The sequence below is a fragment of the Natator depressus genome, chromosome 23, assembly GCF_965152275.1.
Source record: "Natator depressus isolate rNatDep1 chromosome 23, rNatDep2.hap1, whole genome shotgun sequence".
In the NCBI taxonomy this organism is placed as follows: Eukaryota; Metazoa; Chordata; order Testudines; family Cheloniidae; genus Natator; species Natator depressus.
In genome coordinates, this window is record NC_134256.1 from 19,377,546 (window position 1) to 19,396,819 (window position 19,274).

The 19,274-nt window shown below is 57.4% G+C and overlaps 1 protein-coding gene across 1 annotated transcript; it reads right to left on the reverse strand.

The window, feature by feature from the left end:
* Positions 1-2,115: 2,115 nt before the first annotated feature.
* LOC141976883 (T-cell-interacting, activating receptor on myeloid cells protein 1-like) lies at positions 2,116-18,760 on the reverse strand. Its single transcript, XM_074938049.1, has 10 exons — positions 18,577-18,760; positions 18,391-18,426; positions 17,525-17,602; positions 16,737-17,021; positions 15,236-15,526; positions 13,883-14,014; positions 13,320-13,512; positions 3,575-3,671; positions 2,624-2,754; positions 2,116-2,526 (listed from the first exon to the last, which is right to left on the reverse strand). The coding sequence occupies exons 1-6, from the start codon at positions 18,758-18,760 to the stop codon at positions 13,917-13,919; spliced, it is 972 nt and encodes a 323-aa protein (XP_074794150.1). The 3' UTR covers positions 2,116-2,526; positions 2,624-2,754; positions 3,575-3,671; positions 13,320-13,512; positions 13,883-13,916.
* Positions 18,761-19,274: the final 514 nt, after the last annotated feature.

Genomic DNA, 19,274 nt, shown 5'->3' on the forward strand with positions numbered 1-19,274 from the left:
CCCGTACGTGGCCTCTCTGGCCACAGTGATAGCAGCTCAGGTCACGTTGGTCCCCTCGAACGGGTCGGAGGGGCCCGACACCAGGCGTTCCCCTTTGGAGGGGGTTCTCCCTATTTCCCCGCTGGGAGGCCCCATGGTGACTCTCTCTCTGCATCGGGGGGGGCCTGTTCTTTTGGGACTCCTCCCGGCTACCCCCTGACCGACTGTTCACAAACTCGTCGGCCAGCTGCCCTGCATGCTGGGGGTTCGCGAGCTTTTTGTCCACCAGCCACAGCCTCAGGTCGGAAGGGCACTGTTCATACAGGTGCTCCAGTACAAACAGGTCAAGCAGGTCCTCTTTAGTTTGGGCCCCCGCTGTCCACTTGCGGGCATATCCCTGCATCCTGTTGACCAGTTGTAGGTAGGTGACCTCAGGCGTTTTACGCTGACTCCGGAACCTTCTCCGGTACATCTCGGGGGTCAGCCCAAACTCACGGAGCAGGGCCTGTTTGAACAGTTCATAGTCCCCTGCCTCTGCCCCTGTCATCCGGCTGTAGACCTCCACGGCTTTGGGGTCCAGTAAGGGGGTGAGGAACTGGAGCCTGTCTGCAGGGTCAACCCTGTGCAGCTCGCAGGCATTCTCAAAGGCCGTCAGGAAGCTATCTATGTCCTCCCCCTCCTTCCGCTGGGCCAGGAAGCACTTATCAAAGCTCCTTGCAGTCTTGGGTCCCCCCTCACTCACCGCAGCCGGGGCCCCACTGCTCCTCAGCCTGGCCAGCTCCAGCTCATGCTGTCTTTGTTTCTCCTTCTCCTGCTGCTCATGTTGACGTTCCCTCTCCTTCTCCTGACGTTCCCTCTCCTTCTCCTGACGCTCCCTCTCCTTCTCCTCCTGCTCATGTTGACGTTGTTTCTCCTCATGTTGACGTTGTTTTTCATGATCCTCCAGCTCCCTCATTTTCCTCTCCCTCTCCCATTCCAGCCGCATCCGCTCCAGGGATGGGGAGCTCCGCTGGGAGGATCCCCTGCTGGCTGCTGGGGTCAGGGGGCCCTCGGTATTCGCTGGGCTTCCCACAACCCCTCCCCCAGGCATAGGTAGGAAGGGTCTCGGGGTGTCCTGGGCAGCAGTCTGACCCCTCCCAGCCTGGTCAGGCCCCAGGGCCCACGCTGCGTCCGCCGGGCGGCTTCCCTCAGGGACAGGGATCGGGTCATCCAAGCGATCCCTCTCCTCCAGCTGGGCAATCAGCTGTTCCTTGGTGGACCTCCCGACGCGCAGCCCCCTCTGCCTGCACAGCTCCACCAGGTCGCTCTTAAGGCGTTTAGCGTACATCTCCCGGCTGGCCACTCGCAGGCCGGGCAGCTGTCCACGGTTTCCAGGAAAAGCCCCTAGTGTGCCAGTCCTTCTTGAGGTCACCACCTCTTTGCCAGGGTCGAGCTGCAGACTCCTCCGCCCCTGGGACCGCTCGCTGCAATCCCCCGGGGGACCCTGTTACTGCAAAAGTCCTTCTCTCTGGTCACACACTCCCAGGGGTTAACCGCCCCCTGAAACCGTCTCTCTCTGAATCTTCAGCACGCCTGGTCCCCATCAATCCCCTTTCGTTTTACTGTTCCCCAGTCACTTACTGCAGGAAGCGCCGTTCACGGGGTGCAGTAGATCCCACCGCTGCCACCAGTTGTCACGGAGTGTGGGGGAGTCCAGGCCCTGCACCCCTCTTCCTGGGATTCACTGAGACTCTCAGCCAGCCAGTAAAACAGAAGGTTTATTGGACAACAGGAACACAGCCTCCGTCCACATTCCTGGCAGAGGTGTCACCTCCCCCTCCCCCTCCTGGCTCAGGTGACAGGCTCTCAGGTCTCCCGTCCCCAGGGCACATTCCCAGGTCAACACTCCCCCCTCCCTGCTGCGTCACATCGTCACACCCCCCAACGTTCATTCATCCAGGTTCTCGTGAGGCTGCTTGAACTTCTCACTCGCCTTCGTCGGCTGAACCCACCACGGGGGGACATTGGGAGGCTCCGGTATCACAGCCCCCCCTGGGGTGGGGAGATTTGGGGGGCAACTCTGAGGGTTTGTACAAGAGAAATACAGGGTGGGGAAGGTCTAGGGAGAAAGGGGGGAGAGAAAAGGGGCAGGGGGGACCCCGCTGAAGAGAGAGGAGGGGGATGGAAACCGGGGGGGGCAATAAGTTCCATTATTCTAGTGCCACGCAAGACGCAGGCTCCCCGCTCTCCACTGACAGCCCTGGGCAGAGACTGGCCTGGCAGGGCCAGTGAGTGGGACCCGGCGCTGTCCAGGGGCTGCTCCGCGGGGAGCCTAATGAGCCCAGCACAGGGGCAGTTCCTCTAACCGGTGCTGCAGGGGCTGGTGATCGCGGGGTTCGGGGTTCAATCCTGGGGTGTTGCTGTCAGGTCAGGAGCTGTTGTGGGGGGGATTCACCGAGGCAGGGGTGTTTGGGAGCAGGAGGTTTTGTGCCGGCATTTCAGCCCCCCAAGGGGGAGCAGCTCGTCCTGTGGGGAGATTTTCTTCTCTGCATGGCTGGATCCAGGCTCCTGGGGGTGCAGAGAGATGGCAGGTTAGAGGGGCCCGTGTCGCACTAGACCCAGCCCCTGGGGGCAGCAAGGGGCACAGAAGTGGGGGTCACCTCACCTAGGACACCACCCTCGGGCGGCTGTAGCGGGCCTCAGCCAGGATCAGCCCCATGATGAGCAGGACCATGACGCTCAGCGCCAGGTGGGCGATGTCAGCGTGAGTGAAATCCGGGCATCCCAGGGGGGCTGCTGCGGGGGGAAGGGGAGAGTCACTCGGCGGCTCAGATGGGGAGATCAGCAGTTGGGGGCCAAAGAGAATGGGTGAACTGCCCCCCTGAGCCACCCGGCACCCAAGGGCCTGGCCAGGGGACTGTGACAGTCAGAGACACAGGGTCCCAGGCCCCCCGGGACAGGGAACCACCCCAGCTCCCTGTCCCGGTAGGACCCCTCAGTCCACTCCCACAGGTGGCTCTGCCCCGGCCTGTCTGCTGCGCAGTGAGCCCATCCCCGGGGTATCTCGGCTGCTGCCAAACACAGCCAGGCAGGGCGCCCGGGGGGGGGGCTGGGACGTCACCCGCTGCTCCCCCCACCCCGTGGTGCCCAGGGAGCAGCCAGAGACAGCAAAACATCTGTGGGGGATGGGTCGGGGGTCCCCTCGGACCCCCGTGGGGGAGGGCAAGCAAGAGCAGAGGGAATTCTGGATAATGGTCACCCCTGTTGCCAGGGGGAGATCATGGGGCCCAGGGAGGGGGCTCATTGCCCCAGCCCCTGTGCACCCAGCAGGGCCCAGCCCCCACAGCCCCGTCCCTCCCCTGGGATCCCCCCACAGCTCCCAGGCAGTGACCTGCAGGGCAGCAGGCGTCCGGGGAGCTGAGGGCCTGGCAGTGGGCGAGGGGCAGTGGGTCTGTTTACCTTCCCCCCATGTCAATGAGCCCCTCCCTGTGGTGTCTGGGCCTCACCCACCCAGATTCACTCCCCCGTCATTCCCTGCAACCAGCCCCTGCCCCTGGGCACCACAAGGCTGTTTCCAGGGCTGGCTGGACGGTGATTCCCGCCCCGGCCCTGGTACCTGGCCCTGCGCTGCTCGGGCGGGTGGGAGCCGGCGCCGTTCCAGGCTGGATCAGGGCGGTTCCCTCTGCGGGCACAGAACCAGCGTACACCAGGGCCTGGGGAGGGGAAGAAACAGCGACTCAGCGATCTCCCCCCAGCTGCTGACTCAGCATCGATCTTCACTGTCATTCCCAGGGATAGGAGGGATGGATTTTAGCTGGTGGAGAATGGGGACCCCCCGCCCTGTTCCCTTGTTGGTGGGGACACTCACTTCCTCCTGTTTGTCTCTAGCAGAGGCAGGCCAGGAGGTGCCATTCACACCTGGAGTCATTGCGGAGCCGGTCTCGGTGCGGCTGTTCCTATTTGGGAGGAGGAACGTCCCTGTGTCTATAGAGCTAAAGGGGAGATCGTCTGCCAAACGGGGCTGTATCAAACCGGGGGGGGGCGGCTAATCCGACAGCCCAGACTTGCTCTGAGATCACCGTTTGGGGGCGGGGGTTGGGAACCACAAGGGAGTCATCATTTCAGGTCCAGTTTTCATGTAGACAAGGTTTTAGTCCATCTTTCTATCCCTCACCAAACACACTCCCATCTGTCCACCTCCCTACTTTCCCACAGACTCATATTCCCACCGACCCGTGGCCGTCCGTGCCCATGGATCTGTCCATCACCCTCTATATAGAAGAAATGAACCCATCAGCTCTGTCTGCAGGGACCATCCCCCTCCAAACAGCCCGACTGGCCCCATGGGTGTCAGAGCGGGGAGCCCTGTTCCCTGGGGGATGAATTGTTCCATTTCTCCTGCTCACCTTCTCCCTCCGGCTCCGTCATGGGGGGATCCGGCTGCACCCACCCAGCTGGGTCGGTTCCCGTTGTGGGATGAAATCGAGCGTGGGCTGGGGCTGCGGAGGGATGGAACCAGCACCTAGGCCCTGGTGGGAAGGGGCTGAAACAGTGACTCAGAGACTGGACCCCTCGCCCCACGACCAGGCGTTTGTTATGGGTTTAATTGTCCAGGCTGGTGGGGAGTGAATTCAGCGCTGGGGCTGGAGCCAGCTGGGCATCCTCTGGGCCGTGACTCCTCTGTGAGTCCCCAGAGCGGGGTCAGCTGGGGGAACATCCCCCTGGGAAAGGCCCCCTGTTCTGCAGCCTCCCTGGGGGCAGGAATCCCCCCTTCCTCTGCCCTGAATCTCCAGCAGCTTCTGCTCCCCCTGGCTGGGGAACCCCGCAGTGACTCCATCCCCGCTCCCCAGCCGGGTGTCCCCTCTGCTGGATCCACAGCTCAGGGCAGAGCCTGGCTCTGAGCGTCCCATTGGGGCTGAGCCCCTCTGAGTATCCAGCTGGGTGTGGGGCTGGGAGCGGGGATGCTGAGCCGGGCCCCTCACCTGCTACTACCAGCTCCATGGCGTCGCTGGGCTCTGACCAGACGGACAGGTCGGATTTGATGCTATATCGGCAGCTGCAGCTCCCTGCATCTCTCTGGCTCACATTGTGGATGGAAAATTGAGCCACATCCTCTGGGGGGTCTTTGCCCTGTCGTGCTTCTGGGTCTCCAGCTTTATACAGAAGGACCCTCGCTCCCTGACACCCACACTCACACCAGACAGTCACGGCTCCCCCCGGGGCGACCCCCCACCTGGGTGCAGGGAGATGTTGGGTTTGGGGTAGCTGGGCTCTGCAGGCAGGAGGAGACAGGCCATGAGACACAGACCCCGGCACGGTCACTGTTCCCTGTCCCCACAGCCCGGCCCCAGTGACGAGGCCGCTACAGGGGGCTGCAGGGAGAGAGTCTCCTGGATGCTTTTTCCCCAAATCCAAGAGCGAGAGAGCTGGGCTAGCGACACAAGAGCCCCGGGGGTCCCCCACCCCTCAGCAGGGCAACGGTGCGGATCCATCTGCCAGGTGGCTGGGGCAGGGCAAGGAGAGGCCGAGGCGACCTAGAGGCCAATTGCGTTTTATCTCCATCAGCTGCGGAAGGAGAAATCGGTTCAGTGGGCACGTGCACTGGCTTTCTCTGACACTCACCGAGGAAGAGGACGGTGAGAGCAGATGGCATGATGGACGCAGCGAGAGGCCCCTCAGCACTGCCACCAACGCCCTAGAGCCCAGCTCCACCCAGCCCCAAATAACAAACTCAGCTGGTGTCTCCAGCTACAGGAAGCCGACGATGTCTCGTCTCTTCCTGTGTCCATCACACGTTGTCTCTAATCTGCAGGGGAAATCTAGTGCGGCCAAAGTAAGCAGAGGCGCCTGCAAAACCCAAGCCTGGGCCCATCGGCCTGGCCAAGTGTCATGCAGCTCCCAGCTTGTCTGTGTCTCTGTGGGGAGGGGGGACAGTTCTCCCTCCATGTACCCTGCAGCCTTGCGGAAGGTGCACCAGGCTGGGAGCCAGGAGAGCACGGGCTCTGGTCTTCAATCTGCCACTGACCACGATTTCCATGCAGATTCCCCCACACCCGTCCTTTCTTACATTCTGGGTTCAAACATGGGTGGTGGCCTGTCCTAAATATCAAGGGAAGGGTCCCCACCTTTCTGTACACAGTGCTATAAAATCCCTCCTGGCCAGAGGCAAAACCCTTTCACCTGTAAAGGGTTAAGTAGCTCAGGTAACCTCGCTGGCACCTGACCCAAAATGACCAATGAGGGGTGTCAGGGTTCCTTCCCCACTCTGAACTCTAGGGTACAGATGTGGGGACCTGCATGAAAACCTCCCAAGCTTACTTTCACCAGCTTAGGTTAAAACTTCTCCAAGGTACAAACTATTTTACCCTTTGCCCTTGGACTTCCACTGCCACCACCAAACGTTTATCTGGGTTTATTGGGAAAACGTAGTTTGGACACGTCTTTCCCCCCAAAATCCTCCCAACCCTTGCACCCCACTTCCTGGGGAAGGTTTGGTAAAAATCCTCACCAATTTGCATAGGTGACCACAGACCCAAACCCTTGGATCTTAGAACAATGACAAAAGCATTCAGTTTCTGAAAAGAAGGATTTTAATAGAAGGAAAAAGTAAAAAAGAATCACCTCTGTAAAATCAGGATGGTAAATACCTTACAGGGTAATTAGATTCAAAACATAGAGAATTCCTCTGGGCAAAATCTTAAGTTACAAAAAGACACACAGACAGGAATATTCATTCTATGCAGCACAACTTAATTTCTCAGCCATTTAAAGAAATCAGAATCTAACGCATACCTAGCTAGATTACTTACTAAGTTCTAAGCCCTGGTCTACACTAGGACTTTAGGTCGAATTTAGCAGCGTTAAATCGATGTAAACCTGCACCCGTCCACACGATGAAGCCCTTTATTTCGACTTAAAGGGCTCTTAAAATCGATTTCCTTACTCCACCTCTGACAAGTGGATTAGCGCTTAAATCGGCCTTGCCGGGTCGAATTTGGGGTACTGTGGACACAATTCGACGATATTGGCCTCCGGGAGCTATCCCAGAGTGCTCCATTGTGACCGCTCTGGACAGCACTCTCAACTCAGATGCACTGGCCAGGTAGACAGGAAAAGAGCTGCAAACTTTTGAATCTCATTTCCTGTTTGGCCAGCGTGGCAAGCTGCAGGTGACCATGCAGAGCTCATCAGCAGAGGTGACCATGATGGAGTCCTAGAATCGCAAAAGAGCTCCAGCATGGACCGAACGGGAGGTACGGGATCTGATCGCTGTATGGGGAGAGGAATCCGTGCTATCAGAACTCCGTTCCAGTTTTCGAAATGCCAAAACCTTTGTCAAAATCTCCCAGGGCATGAAGGACAGAGGCCATAACAGGGACCCGAAGCAATGCTGCATGAAATTTAAGGAGCTGAGGCAAGCCTACCAGAAAACTAGAGAGGCGAATGGCCGCTCCAGGTCAGAGCCCCAAACATGCCGCTTCTATGATGAGCAGCATGCCATTTTAGGGGGTTCAGCCACCACTACCCCAGCCGTGTTGTTTGACTCCTTCAATGGAGATGGAGGCAACACGAAAGCAGGTTTTGGAGACGAAGAAGATGATGATGATGATGAGGTTGTAGATAGCTCACAGCAGGTAAGCGGAGAAACCGGTTTTCCCGACAGCCGGGAACTGTTTCTCACCCTGGACCTGAAGCCAGTACCCCCCGAACCCACCCAAGGCTGCTTTCTGGACCCGGCAGGCGGAGAAGGGACCTCCGGAGAGTGTACCTTTTAAAAGACTGTACATGGTTTAAAAGCAAGCATGTGAAAGGATTACTTTGCCCTGGCATTTGCGGCTCTCCTGGATGTACTCCCAAAGCCTTTGCAAAAGGTTTCTGGGGAGGGCAGCCTTATTGCATCCTTCATGGTAGGACACTTTACCACTCCAGGCCAGTAACACGTACTTGGGAATCATTGTACAACAAAGCATTGCAGTGTATGTTTGCTGGCGTTCAAACAACATCCGTTCTTTATCTCTCTGTGTTATCCTCAGGAGAGTGAGATATCATTCATGGTCACCTGGTTGAAATAGGGTGCTTTTCTTCAGGGGACACTCACAGGAGCCCGTTCCTGTTGGGCGGTTTGCCTGTGGCTGAACAGAAATGTTCCCCACTGTTAGCCATGGGGAGGGGGGAGGGTTGAGGGGCTAGCCACGCGGTGGGGGGAGGCAAAATGCGACCTTGTAACGAAAGCACATGTGCTATGTATGTAATGTTAACAGCCAGGTTTACCCTGAAAAAGTGTAGCCACTGTTTTATAAAATGTGTCTTTTTAAATACCGCTGTCCCTTTTTTTTTCCTCCACCAGCTGCATGTGTTTCAATGATCACAGGATCTTCTCCTTCCCAGAGGCTAGTGAAGATTAGAAAGAAAAAAAACGCACTCGTGATGAAATGTTCTCTGAGCTCATGCTGTCCTCCCACACTGACAGAGCACAGACGAATGCGTGGAGGCAGACAATGTCATAGTGCAGGAAAGCACAAAATGACCGGGAGGAGAGGTGGCGGGCTGAAGAGAGTAAGTGGCGGGCTGAAGAGAGGGCTGAAGCTCAAATGTGGCTGCAGCGTGATGAGAGGAGGCAGGATTCAATGCTGAGGCTGCTGGAGGACCAAACCAGTATGCTCCAGTGTATGGTTGAGCTGCACCAAAGGCAGCTGGAGCACAGACTGCCACTACAGCCCCTGTGCAACCAACTGCCCTCCTCCCCCAGTTCCATAGCCTCCACACCCAGGCGCCCAAGAACGCGGTGGGGGGGCCACCGGCCAACCAGCCACTCCGCCACAGAAGATTGCCCAAAAAAAAGAAGGCTGGCATTCAATAAATTTTAAAGTTGTAAACTTTTAAAGTGCTGTGTGGCATTTTCCTTCCCTCCTCCACCACCCCTCCCTGGCTACCCTGGTAGTCATCCCCCTATTTGTGTGATGAATGAATAAAGAATGCATGAATGTGAAGCAACAATGACTTTATTGCCTCTGCAAGCAATGATTGAAGGGAGGAGGGGAGGGTGGTTAGCTTACAGGGAAGTAGAGTGAACCAAGAGGCGGGGGGTTTCATCAAGGAGAAACAAAGAGAACTTTCACACCGTAGCCTAGCCAGTCATGAAACTGGTTTTCAAAGCTTCTCTGATGCGTACCGCGCCCTCCTGTGCTCTTCTAACCGCCCTGGTGTCTGGCTGAGCTTAACCAGCAGCCAGGCGATTTGCCTCAACCTCCCACCCCGCCATAAACATCTCCCTCTTACTCTCACAGATATTGTGGAGCACACAGCAAGCAGTAATAACAATGGGAATATTGGTTTCGCTGAGGTCTAAGCGAGTCAGTAAACTGCGCCAGCGCGCCTTTAAACATCCAAATGCACATTCTACCACCATTCTGCACTTGCTCAGCCTGTAGTTGAACAGCTCCTGACTACTGTCCAGGCTGCCTGTGTACGGCTTCATGAGCCATGGCGTTAAGGGGTAGGCTGGGTCCCCAAGGATAACTATGGGCATTTCAACATCCCCAAGGGTAATTTTGTGGTCTGGGAATAAAGTCCCTTCCTGCAGCTTTTGAAACAGACCAGAGTTCCTGAAGATGCCAGCGTCATGTACCTTTCCTGGCCATCCCACGCTGATGTTGGTGAAATGTCCCTTGTGATCCACCAGAGCTTGCAGCACTATTGAAAAGTACCCCTTGCGGTTTATGTACTCGCCGGCTTGGTGCTCCGGTGCCAAGATAGGGATATGGGTTCCGTCTATGGCCCCACCACAGTTAGGGAATCCCATTGCAGCAAAGCCATCCACTATGACCTGCACATTTCCCAGGGTCACTACCCTTGATATCAGCAGATCTTTGATTGCGTGGGCTACTTGCATCACAGCAGCCCCAACTGTAGATTTGCCCACTCCAAATTGATTCCCAACTGACCGGTAGCTGTCTGGCGTTGCAAGCTTCCACAGGACTATCGCCACTCGCTTCTCAACTGTGAGGGCTGCTCTCATTTTGGTATTCATGCGCTTCAGGGCAGGGGAAAGCGAGTCACAAAGTTCCATGAAAGTGCCCTTACGCATGCGAAAGTTTCGCAGCCACTGGGAATCATCACAGACCTGCAACACTATGCGGTCCCACCAGTCTGTGCTTGTTTCCCGAGCCCAGAATCGGCGTTCCACAGCATGAACCTGTCCCAATAGCACCATGATGCATGCATTGGCAGGGCCCGTGCTTTCAGAGAAATCTGTGTCCATGTCCTCATCACTCACGTGACCGCGCTGACATCGCCTCCTCGTGCGGTATCGCTCTGCCAGGTTCTGGTGCTGCATATACTGCTGGATAATGCGTGTGGTGTTTAATGCTCCTAATTGCCAAAGTGAGCTGAGCGGGCTCCATGCTTGCCATGGTATGGCGTCTGCACAGGTAACTCAGGAAAAAAGGAGCGAAATGATTGTCTGCCCTTGCTTTCACGGAGGGAGGGAGGGAACGGGGGCCTGACGATATGTACCCAGAACCACCCGCGACAATGTTTTAGCCCCATCAGGCATTGGGATCTCAACCCAGAATTCCAATGGGCGGCGGAGACTGTGGGAACTGTGGGATGGCTACCCACAGTGCAACGCTCCGGAAGTCGACGCTTGCCTCTGTACTGTGGAAGCACTCCGCCGAGTTAATGCACTTAATGCACTTAGAGCATTTTCTGGGGGGACACACACACTCGAATATATAAAACCGATTTCTAAAAAAATGACTTCTATAAATTCGACCTAATTCCGTAGTGTAGACATACCCTTAGACTCCATTCCTGTTCTGTCCATGGCAAAAGCATCACCCAGACAGACACAGACCCTTTGTTTTTCTCCCTCCTCCCAGCTTTTGAAAGCATCTTGTCTCCTCATTGGTCATTTTGGGTCAGGTGCCAGCGAGGTTATCCTAGCTTCTTAACCCTTTACAGGTGAAAGGATTTTTCCTCTGGCCAGGAGGGATTTTAAAGGTGTTTACCCTTCTCTTTATATTTATGACAAGGGGGCAAGATACTTTCAGACCTCGAGGCGGAGGGGAAAGGCTTTTCTCTGTCTGTGTGATACCTTTGCCAGGAACAGATCAAGGATGCAAGCCCTCCACTCCTGTAAAGTTAGTAAGTATTCAAGCTAGAAAATGCATTAGGTTTTCTTTGTTTGGGCTTGTAAATTTGCTGTGCTGAAGGGAATGTGTATTCCTGTTTTTGTGTCTTTTTTGTAATTGAAGGTTTTGCCTAGAGGGATTCTCTGTGTTTTGAATCTGACTGCCTGTGAGATTCTCTTCCATTCTAATCTTACAGAGTGTTTCTTTTATCTTTGTTTTGTTCTTCTAATAAAGTTCTGTTTTTTAAGAATCTGATTGGGTTTTTAGGGTCCTAAGAAATCCAAGCTGGTCTGTGCTCAACTTGTTTATTCTCAAGCCTCCCCAGGAAAGGGGGTGTGAGGGCTCGGGGGAATTGCTGGGGGAAGAGGAACTCCAAGTGGTCCTTTTCCCTGGTTCTTGGTTAAAGCGCTTGGTGGTGGCAGCATTCCTAGTCCAAGAACAAATAGGGATTTTGTGCCTTGGGGAAGTTTTTAACCTAAGCTGGTAGAAATAAGCTTGGGGGGTCTTTCATGCGGGTCCCCACATCTGTACCCCAGAGTTCAGAGTGGGGAAGGAACCTTGACATGGCCCATGAAGATAAAATTAATACTTGATCACCAAATTAAAGGATGGCGCCGTAATGCATGTGCACAAGGGGGCAGAGTTAAGGGTGTTTGGGAAACTTTGTGGCATTCCCTGATGTTGGAGCGTTTGACTGCAGCCTTCCCGCTCAGTCTGCCAACCTGCCCACCTGCAACACAAGCCGTGGCACCATGTTAAGAGCGGGCACAATATGAAAGACCTGGGTTTTCTGCCCCTTGCGCCTTAGCTGAGCGGTGATGACGGGTTTACACTGTAATGCCTGGTTCTAAGGGGCTTTTCTCAGCGTGTGAATTAAATCAACCAGGTTCAAAAAAAAATCAGAGAAAGAGAAATTCTATCCCAGGCCCCCAACGGCTCACCAACCGGGAGAGACCCAGAGACCTTCTAATGCCCCCGCAGAGACCCTGTCCCCCGAGCTGGAGGAGACACTGTCAGTGGTTATGTGTCCAGGCCCCAAGAGGGGGATGTGACAGAGGCTTTGTTTATACGCCATGGCTAGAGGACAGCAGAAAGCTGGGGGTCAGGAAGGTTTGACTCATTTCTGGGCTCTGGCAGCGGAGTGGGGACTAGTGGTTAAAGCCAGGGGGTGGAGCTGGGGCCAGGACTCCTGGTGTCACCATCGCGGTGTCGCCCCTCTGGGGCTTGCACACAGCGCTGGGCTGGGCCGGGGCTGCATTAAAGGTGCATCAGCTGCCCAGCCGAAGGCTCCCAATGAGCCTCCTTCAATCAGCGCCCCTGTCCCAGGGCCCCGGCTCCCCTGCTCACCAGACCCCTTGGGAGCCTTTGTCCCCGGCCCCCAGAGCAGGAGGGAGACGAGCAGCAGATTCATTGTGAAGCAGGATCATTCCCCCCCCACCTGACCCCCCCCACCTGACCCCCCCCCCAATCTCCCAGCTTGCTGCCCCCCTTGGAAGGGGCAGGGAGAGAGGTGACTGTGGGGTTGGGGCCCTTATTGGGCAGGGAATTTGCAGCACAGGGGCTGTGAGGGGAGACTGAGGGGACTAAAAAGAAAATGGGGGACCCTGAGGGTGAGGGGGCTGGAGCTGCGGAGGGATGTGGAGGGGGGGCAGTGAGAGGGGAGGCTGCTGGGGGTAGAAGTGGCAGCCCAGGGAGTACTGGGGGGTGCTGCTCCCCCCTCGCTCCTCACATGCCCAACAATCCTACCCCCCGCCCCCCCCAGCTCTGACCTTCTTGGGGGAGCCTATCTGCTGATATGCTTTGACTAATTCTGAGTCTCTTTTCCCTGCCAGCTTAAGACTTCAGTGCCCGGTCTGGTTTGAGCCAGACCCGCCAGGTGCAAGCAAGGTTATATTAGCTTCTTAACCCTTTACAGGTAAAAGGACTTTGCCTCTGGCCAGGAGGGATTTTATAGCACTGTATGCAGAAAGGTGGTTACCCTTCCCTTTATATTTATGACTGTCTATAACACTGATACAGAGATACACACAGCTATTTGCTCCCCCAGATATTAATCACTTACTCTGGGTCAATTAATACATAAAAATGATTTTATTAAGTATAAAAAGTCGGATTTAAGTGGTTTCAAGTAATAACAGACAGAACAAAGTAAGATACCAAGCAAAATAAAACCAAACACGCAAGTCAAAGCCTAATACATTTAAGAAACTGAATAAAGGCAAATCTCACCCTCAGAGATGTTCCAATAAGTTTCTTTCCCAGACTAGACTCCTTCCTAGTCTGGGCCTAATCCTTTCCCTGGTACAGTCCTTGTTAATTGCAGCAGATATCTTGGTTGAAAAGCAGGGGATTCAACATGACTGAGAACCGCTTTGTTCTGTTCCTTTAATAGCTTTGGCAGAAGGCAGGAATCCTTTGTCTCCTTCAAAATGGAAAAGCATCCGGTTAAAGATGGATTTCAGTTCAGGTGACATGATCACATATCCTGTGAGACTTCATTACCCGCTTGCTGGCACACAGCTATACAGGAAGTCTCACAAGTAAACAGAGCCGTTTACAACCAATTGTCCTGGTGAATGGGAGCCATCAAGATTCCAAACCACCATTAATGGCCACACTTTGCATAATTACAAGAGGACCTCGGAGTTATATTTCATATTCCTAGTTTCAGATACAAGAACGATACATTCCTACAAATAGGATGACCACACTCAGTAGATTATAAGCTTTGTAATGATACCTGACAAGAAAACTTTTGCATAAAGCATATTCAGAAGAGGGGGTCACCTCACCTAGGGCACCTCCCTCGGGCGGCTGTAATAGGCCTCAGTCAGGATTAGTCCCATGATGAGCAGGACCGTGGCGCTCAGCGCCAGGCACGCGATGTTGGCATCGGTGAAATCCTGGTGTCCCGGGAGGGGCTGCTGCAGAGGGAAGGGGAGAGTCACTTGGCAGCTCAGATGGGGAGATCAGCAGCTAGCTCTGCCCCAGGAGTGGAGCCCCCAACACCCCATCCAGCAGGTCCAGCTCAGCCCCCCTCTGGGGGTCTCCCAGGTGCTGCAGCTCTGAGATCTCCCCAGGGCCAGACCCCTCAGGTGAGGCCATGTCCTGCTGCCCCAGGGGGCTGAGCCTCGGCTTCCCCGGTGAAGGGGGCTCCCGGGTGGACGAACTGCCCCCGAGACACCCGGCACCCCAGGACCACGCCAGGGGATGGGGACAATCAGAGCCTCAGGGTCTTAGCCCCCCACAGCAGGGAACCACCCCAGCTCCCTGTCCCCATAGAACCCCTCTGTCCACCCCCACAGGTGCCTCTGCCCCGGCCTGTCTGCTGCGCAGTGAGCCCATCCCCGGGGTATCTTGGCTACTGCCAAACACAGCCAGGCAGCGCGCGGGGGGAGGCTGGGACGTCACCCGCTGCCCCCCACACTCGGGCGGTGCCCAGGGCCCTGGGGACCAGGGCGCAGACAGAGGCGGCAGAACATCTATTGGGGAGAGGGTCAGGGGTCCCCTGAGACCCCCAGTGGGGGGAGGGGAAGCAAGAACCAAGGAAATTCTGGCTAATGCTCACTCCTATTGCCAGGGGAATGTCTTGTGGCCCAATAATGGGGGGTTATTGCCCCAGGACTCTGGGCCCAATTTCACAGCCCAGGCCCCCAGATCCTGTCCCTCCCCTGGGATCCCCCAGCAAATTCCCGGCTGCGACCTGCAGAGCAGGAGGCATAGGGGGAGCTGTGGGTCCGGGGTTCACCCTCCCCCTGATGTCTCAGCCCCACCCACCCCTGAACACCACGACCTGTTTCCACAGTAATTGCCCCCTACCCTGGACCCAGGACCCAACCTCCTCTTTGGGTCCCAAGAACGGGAGCAACACGGGGGAACATCCCCCTGGGAAAAGCCCCCTTCTCTGCAGCTCCCCCTGGGGGAAGGGATCCCCCCTCCCTCTGCCCGAACCTCCAGTGGCTGCTGCTCACCCCCGGCTGGGGAACCCCCAAGCGACTCCATCCCGGCTCCACAGCTGGGTGTCCCCTCTGCTGGGCCCAGGGCTCAGGGCAGACCCTGGTTCTGAGCGTCCCATCAGTGCGAAGCCCAGAGGGATCTGGCTGGGTGTGAGCCTGGGATCAGGGACGTGGAGCCGGGCCCCTCACCTGCTACCACCAGCTCCACGGGGTCGCTGGGGTCCGAGGAGACGAAGGGCTCTGATGGGGGCCGGTAGCTGCAGCTGTAGTTCCCTCCATGCTGCCGGCCCACGGTGGGGATGTGGAACTCGGCCCCGTCCCCAGCAGGGTCCATGTCTCGCGGCGGGTTCAGGTCTCCAGCCTTGTGCAGGAAGAACCTCACGTCCCGGCGCTGCCCCTCACACCGGATGGTGACGTTTGCCCCTGGGGTGGTGACCCCAGTGGGGCTCAGAGAGATGGAGGGTCTGGGCAGGCTGGGATCTGCGCACAGGAGACAAGCTGTGAGAAGAAGACCCGGGCACCCACCCAGCCGCAGCCTCCCTGGCAGGCCCCAGCCACGGGCAGATCCAGGGCCCCGGGCAGAGATTCTCTTCCAGATCCCAGAGTCCCCCCACCGAGAATCCCGGCCCTGCGAGCTGGGCTCCTGGCCCCACAGACACCAAGCCACGGCTCCCTACTGCTTGGGATCCTCCTATGCCCGTTTGTGGCCCCTGCCTCGTTCACTGCATCTGCATACACCCAGCGACTCACGGGCTTGTCTCCGGGGCCCAGCACGACAGGGCCTGAGCCCCACACAGGAAGGGAGTCACCCTGCCAGCCCCCCGGGAGGCAGGGAGGTGTCATTATCCCCATTCTACACAAGGGGAAACTGAGGCACAGACAGATTCACTTGGTTAGTGAGCTCCCAGGGGCAGGGACCCTTTCTTCACTCTGTGTTTATGCAGCGCCTGGCACAAAGGGGCCCTGAACATGGCAGGGGCCCTACCTGCTCCCCCAACACAAGGGATCCAGCGCTATTGAGGCCAGCATTTGCAGAAGTCTCCACTAACTGTGGGCATCTCGGTTTCTGGCGCTTGGCCTGAGGTCCCCCAAGATTGAGGCCCTTTTGAAGGACACTTTTGAAAATCATGACATGCTCCCATCACACAAAGTCTGTGGCCGCGCCAGGAGCTGGGCCAGATCTCCTGGGTCCCAGCCCAGCACCGTGTCCACTGTGAAGCCACCACTTCCCCTGCAGGCCCTGCCTCATTCAGCTCCGGCCGGGGCACTGCCTGGGGCAGGGCCTGGAGAACAGAGCGGAGGGGATCACAGGATTAAATAGCGACTCACGGCTCCTACCCACAAGGGGCAGCATTAAAGTCACCTCCCTGCCCCGAGTCTCGAGGGGTTGCTGCTCCACGGGGGAGGGATAGCTCAGTGGTTTGAGCAGTGGCCTGCTAAACCTAAGGTTATGAGTTCAATCCTTGAGGGGGCCATTTTGGAATCTGGGGCAAAAATTGCGGATTGGTCCTGCTTTGAGCAGGGGGTTGGACTAGATACCTCCTGAGGTCCCTTCCAACCCTGATAATCTATGATTCTATGACAGGCATCCCGTCAGGCCTCAGGGCAGAGCCTGGCCCTGAGCGTCCCATTAGCACCTGTGAGGGTCTGGCTGGGGCTGGGAATGGGGATGCCGAGCCGGGCCCCTCACCTCTCACCACCAGCTCCACGGGGTCGCTGGGGGACGATGCGGCGGACGGCTTTGATCTGCTGTGATAGGAGCAGCTGTAGCTCCCGCCGTCCTCCCAGCTCACGTTGCTGATGGGAAACACAGCCTCAAACCCCTTCGGATCCACAGTTTGGAAATGGCGTCCCTCTTTATTCAGCACGAACCGCATGTCCCGGTGCTGCCCCCGACACCAGACGGACACGGCTCCCCCCAGGGAGACCCCCCCGCTGGGGCTCAGGGAGATGCTGGGTTTGGGGTAGCTGGGCTCTGCAGGGGGAAGCAGACAGGCCATGAGACGCAGGCCCCGTCAGCCAGTCCTGGGGCCCGTCCTCACCACGCGGCCTCTGTGGTGGGTCAGACCTGGCAGCCCTGGGGACGGGCTCCTGGATGCCTTTCCACAGGGGCCCAGTTTCCTCTGAGCCCTGGGCTAACAGCATGAGACTCTCCTAGCAGGAGACAGGCCAGGCCAGTCTCCAGGGTCCGTTCACTCCCTGGCTTCTCTGCTGGGAGGGCTGGGAGCCAGGTTCTCTCCCCAGATCTGGGAAGGGAGTGGGGTGACAGCAGGAGGGATGGGGTCCAGGACTCCTGGGTTCTGTGCACTGCCCCACCCCTGACTTGTAGGGGACTGTAAAAGTCTCTACTACACACTGAGGTTTATAACCTTCAGCTCCGCCTGTCACCCCCTAACTCATATGTTGGCTGGGAAAGGCCCCCCCTGCTCTGCAGCTCCCCGGCCGGGCGTCCTCTCTGCTTCATGCCCGGGTACCGACCCTCACAACGGATGGTGATGCTTCCCCCGAGCGCCACCACCGTGCTGGGCCAGACGGTGGGCGTGAGAAATTGTCGCCCTGCTTTCAACAAGAGACAGGCGTTAAACAAGGGAGACACCCCACCCCTGCCTCCCTCCCACCCCAGTTCAGTTCATCTGTCATTCAGCTTCTCTGGGAGTCTGTCCCCTACCAGGGATGGCACTGCCTGCCCATGGGGCTTGGGGACAGGGGATTCACCCATACGTAGCTCAGGACCCGGCTGCATGAGAGATCACCTGTCCCCCCGGCCCCACCTAAGGCCAGCCAGGGAGCCTGACCAGTAGGCCCCTTGCAGCTCTGCCCCACGCCTTGGGGTTGGAAATAGAGTCTGTGACTGGCAGGAGTCACACAAGACCCACCTTCCCCCAGGCCTTGGGAACAGGGGGCTGTGAGTGCAGGGTAGGAAGCGGTTGGGGGTGGATCTCGGGGCAGGGGTGGATCTGGGGGGTTCTCCCCCATGGCTGCTCTGACCGGGAACCTTTCGGTTCCCCGAGGGGATCTAGAGCCCACGGACGGGCCCTGTTAGCGTTTGTATGAGCTGAAATAAATCCAGGTGTCCCCCCCGCCGATCCTCACAGCCTGGGAGGGGCAGAACTTTGAACCAGTGAACGGTTCAAATCCTGGCTTCTTTGTCAGAGCCTGGGAGCCAGATTCGGCTCCTAGTTACTCCGTGGGGTCGGGGCACAAGAGAACTGTGACGGGTCTTCACAGGGCGAGTTTGGGTTGTGTTTTGGGGAAGGTTCAGGGCTCGATTCCTCTTTTCCCCACCACACGCATCCCCTCCCCCATCCTTGATGTTACCACCCTCCCCACAGATTGATACTCACCTCCCCACACCACTCTGTGCCCCGCCAGCCAGCAGCCTGGAGAGAAAAGTAGTGTTAAGGGGTCACATCGCAGAGCAACTGGATCCTACACCCTGGGGTCTCAGATCCCCACCATGGCCACACGCCCTGGTCTCAGATCCCCCACGCCCCCCATGGCCACACGCCCTGGCTGTCTCCGATACTCACTGAGGAGGATGACGGTGAGAGCAGACACCATGATGGGGCAGTGGGAGGCCCCCCAGCGCTGCCACCAACACCCCAGTGTCCAGCTCCACTCAGCCTGAGGCCCGAGTGCAAGCGGAATGAGGAACTGCGCCGGGGGCTGCAGCCCCAGGAAGCCCGTGATGCGCTCGGCCCCTTTCTTCCCCATCACCTGGTTTCTCTGCAATCTCCAGCCCAAATCTACCGCGGTCAGAGCAAAGCCAGCTCCCTGCAACGCCCAGCAAACCACATCCCCTCCTGCAGCTGGGCTCCCAGCCCCACAGACACCGCGCCTCAGCTCCCTCGTTCTTGGGACCCTATATACCATGAGATCCCCCAAGACTGGGGCCACCCCACAAGGAAGAACACTTTTGAAAACTGCCACGAACTCCCACCACACAGAGTCCAGTCTCTAGGGTCCATTCATTCCCTGGGTTCTTTGCTGGGAGGGCTGGGAGCCAACCCTCACAGCGGATGGTGACGCTTCCCCCGAGAGCCACCACCCTGCTGGGGCTCACCCAGATGGTGGGTTTGAGAAATTTTCACCCTGCTGTCGACAAGAGACAGAAGTTAAACAGGGGAGACACAGCCCCCCGCTTCCCCTCCACCCCAGTTCAGTCCATCCCTCGTTCAGCCTCTCTGGGAGTCTGTCCCCTACCCGGGTTGGCACTGCCTGCCCATGG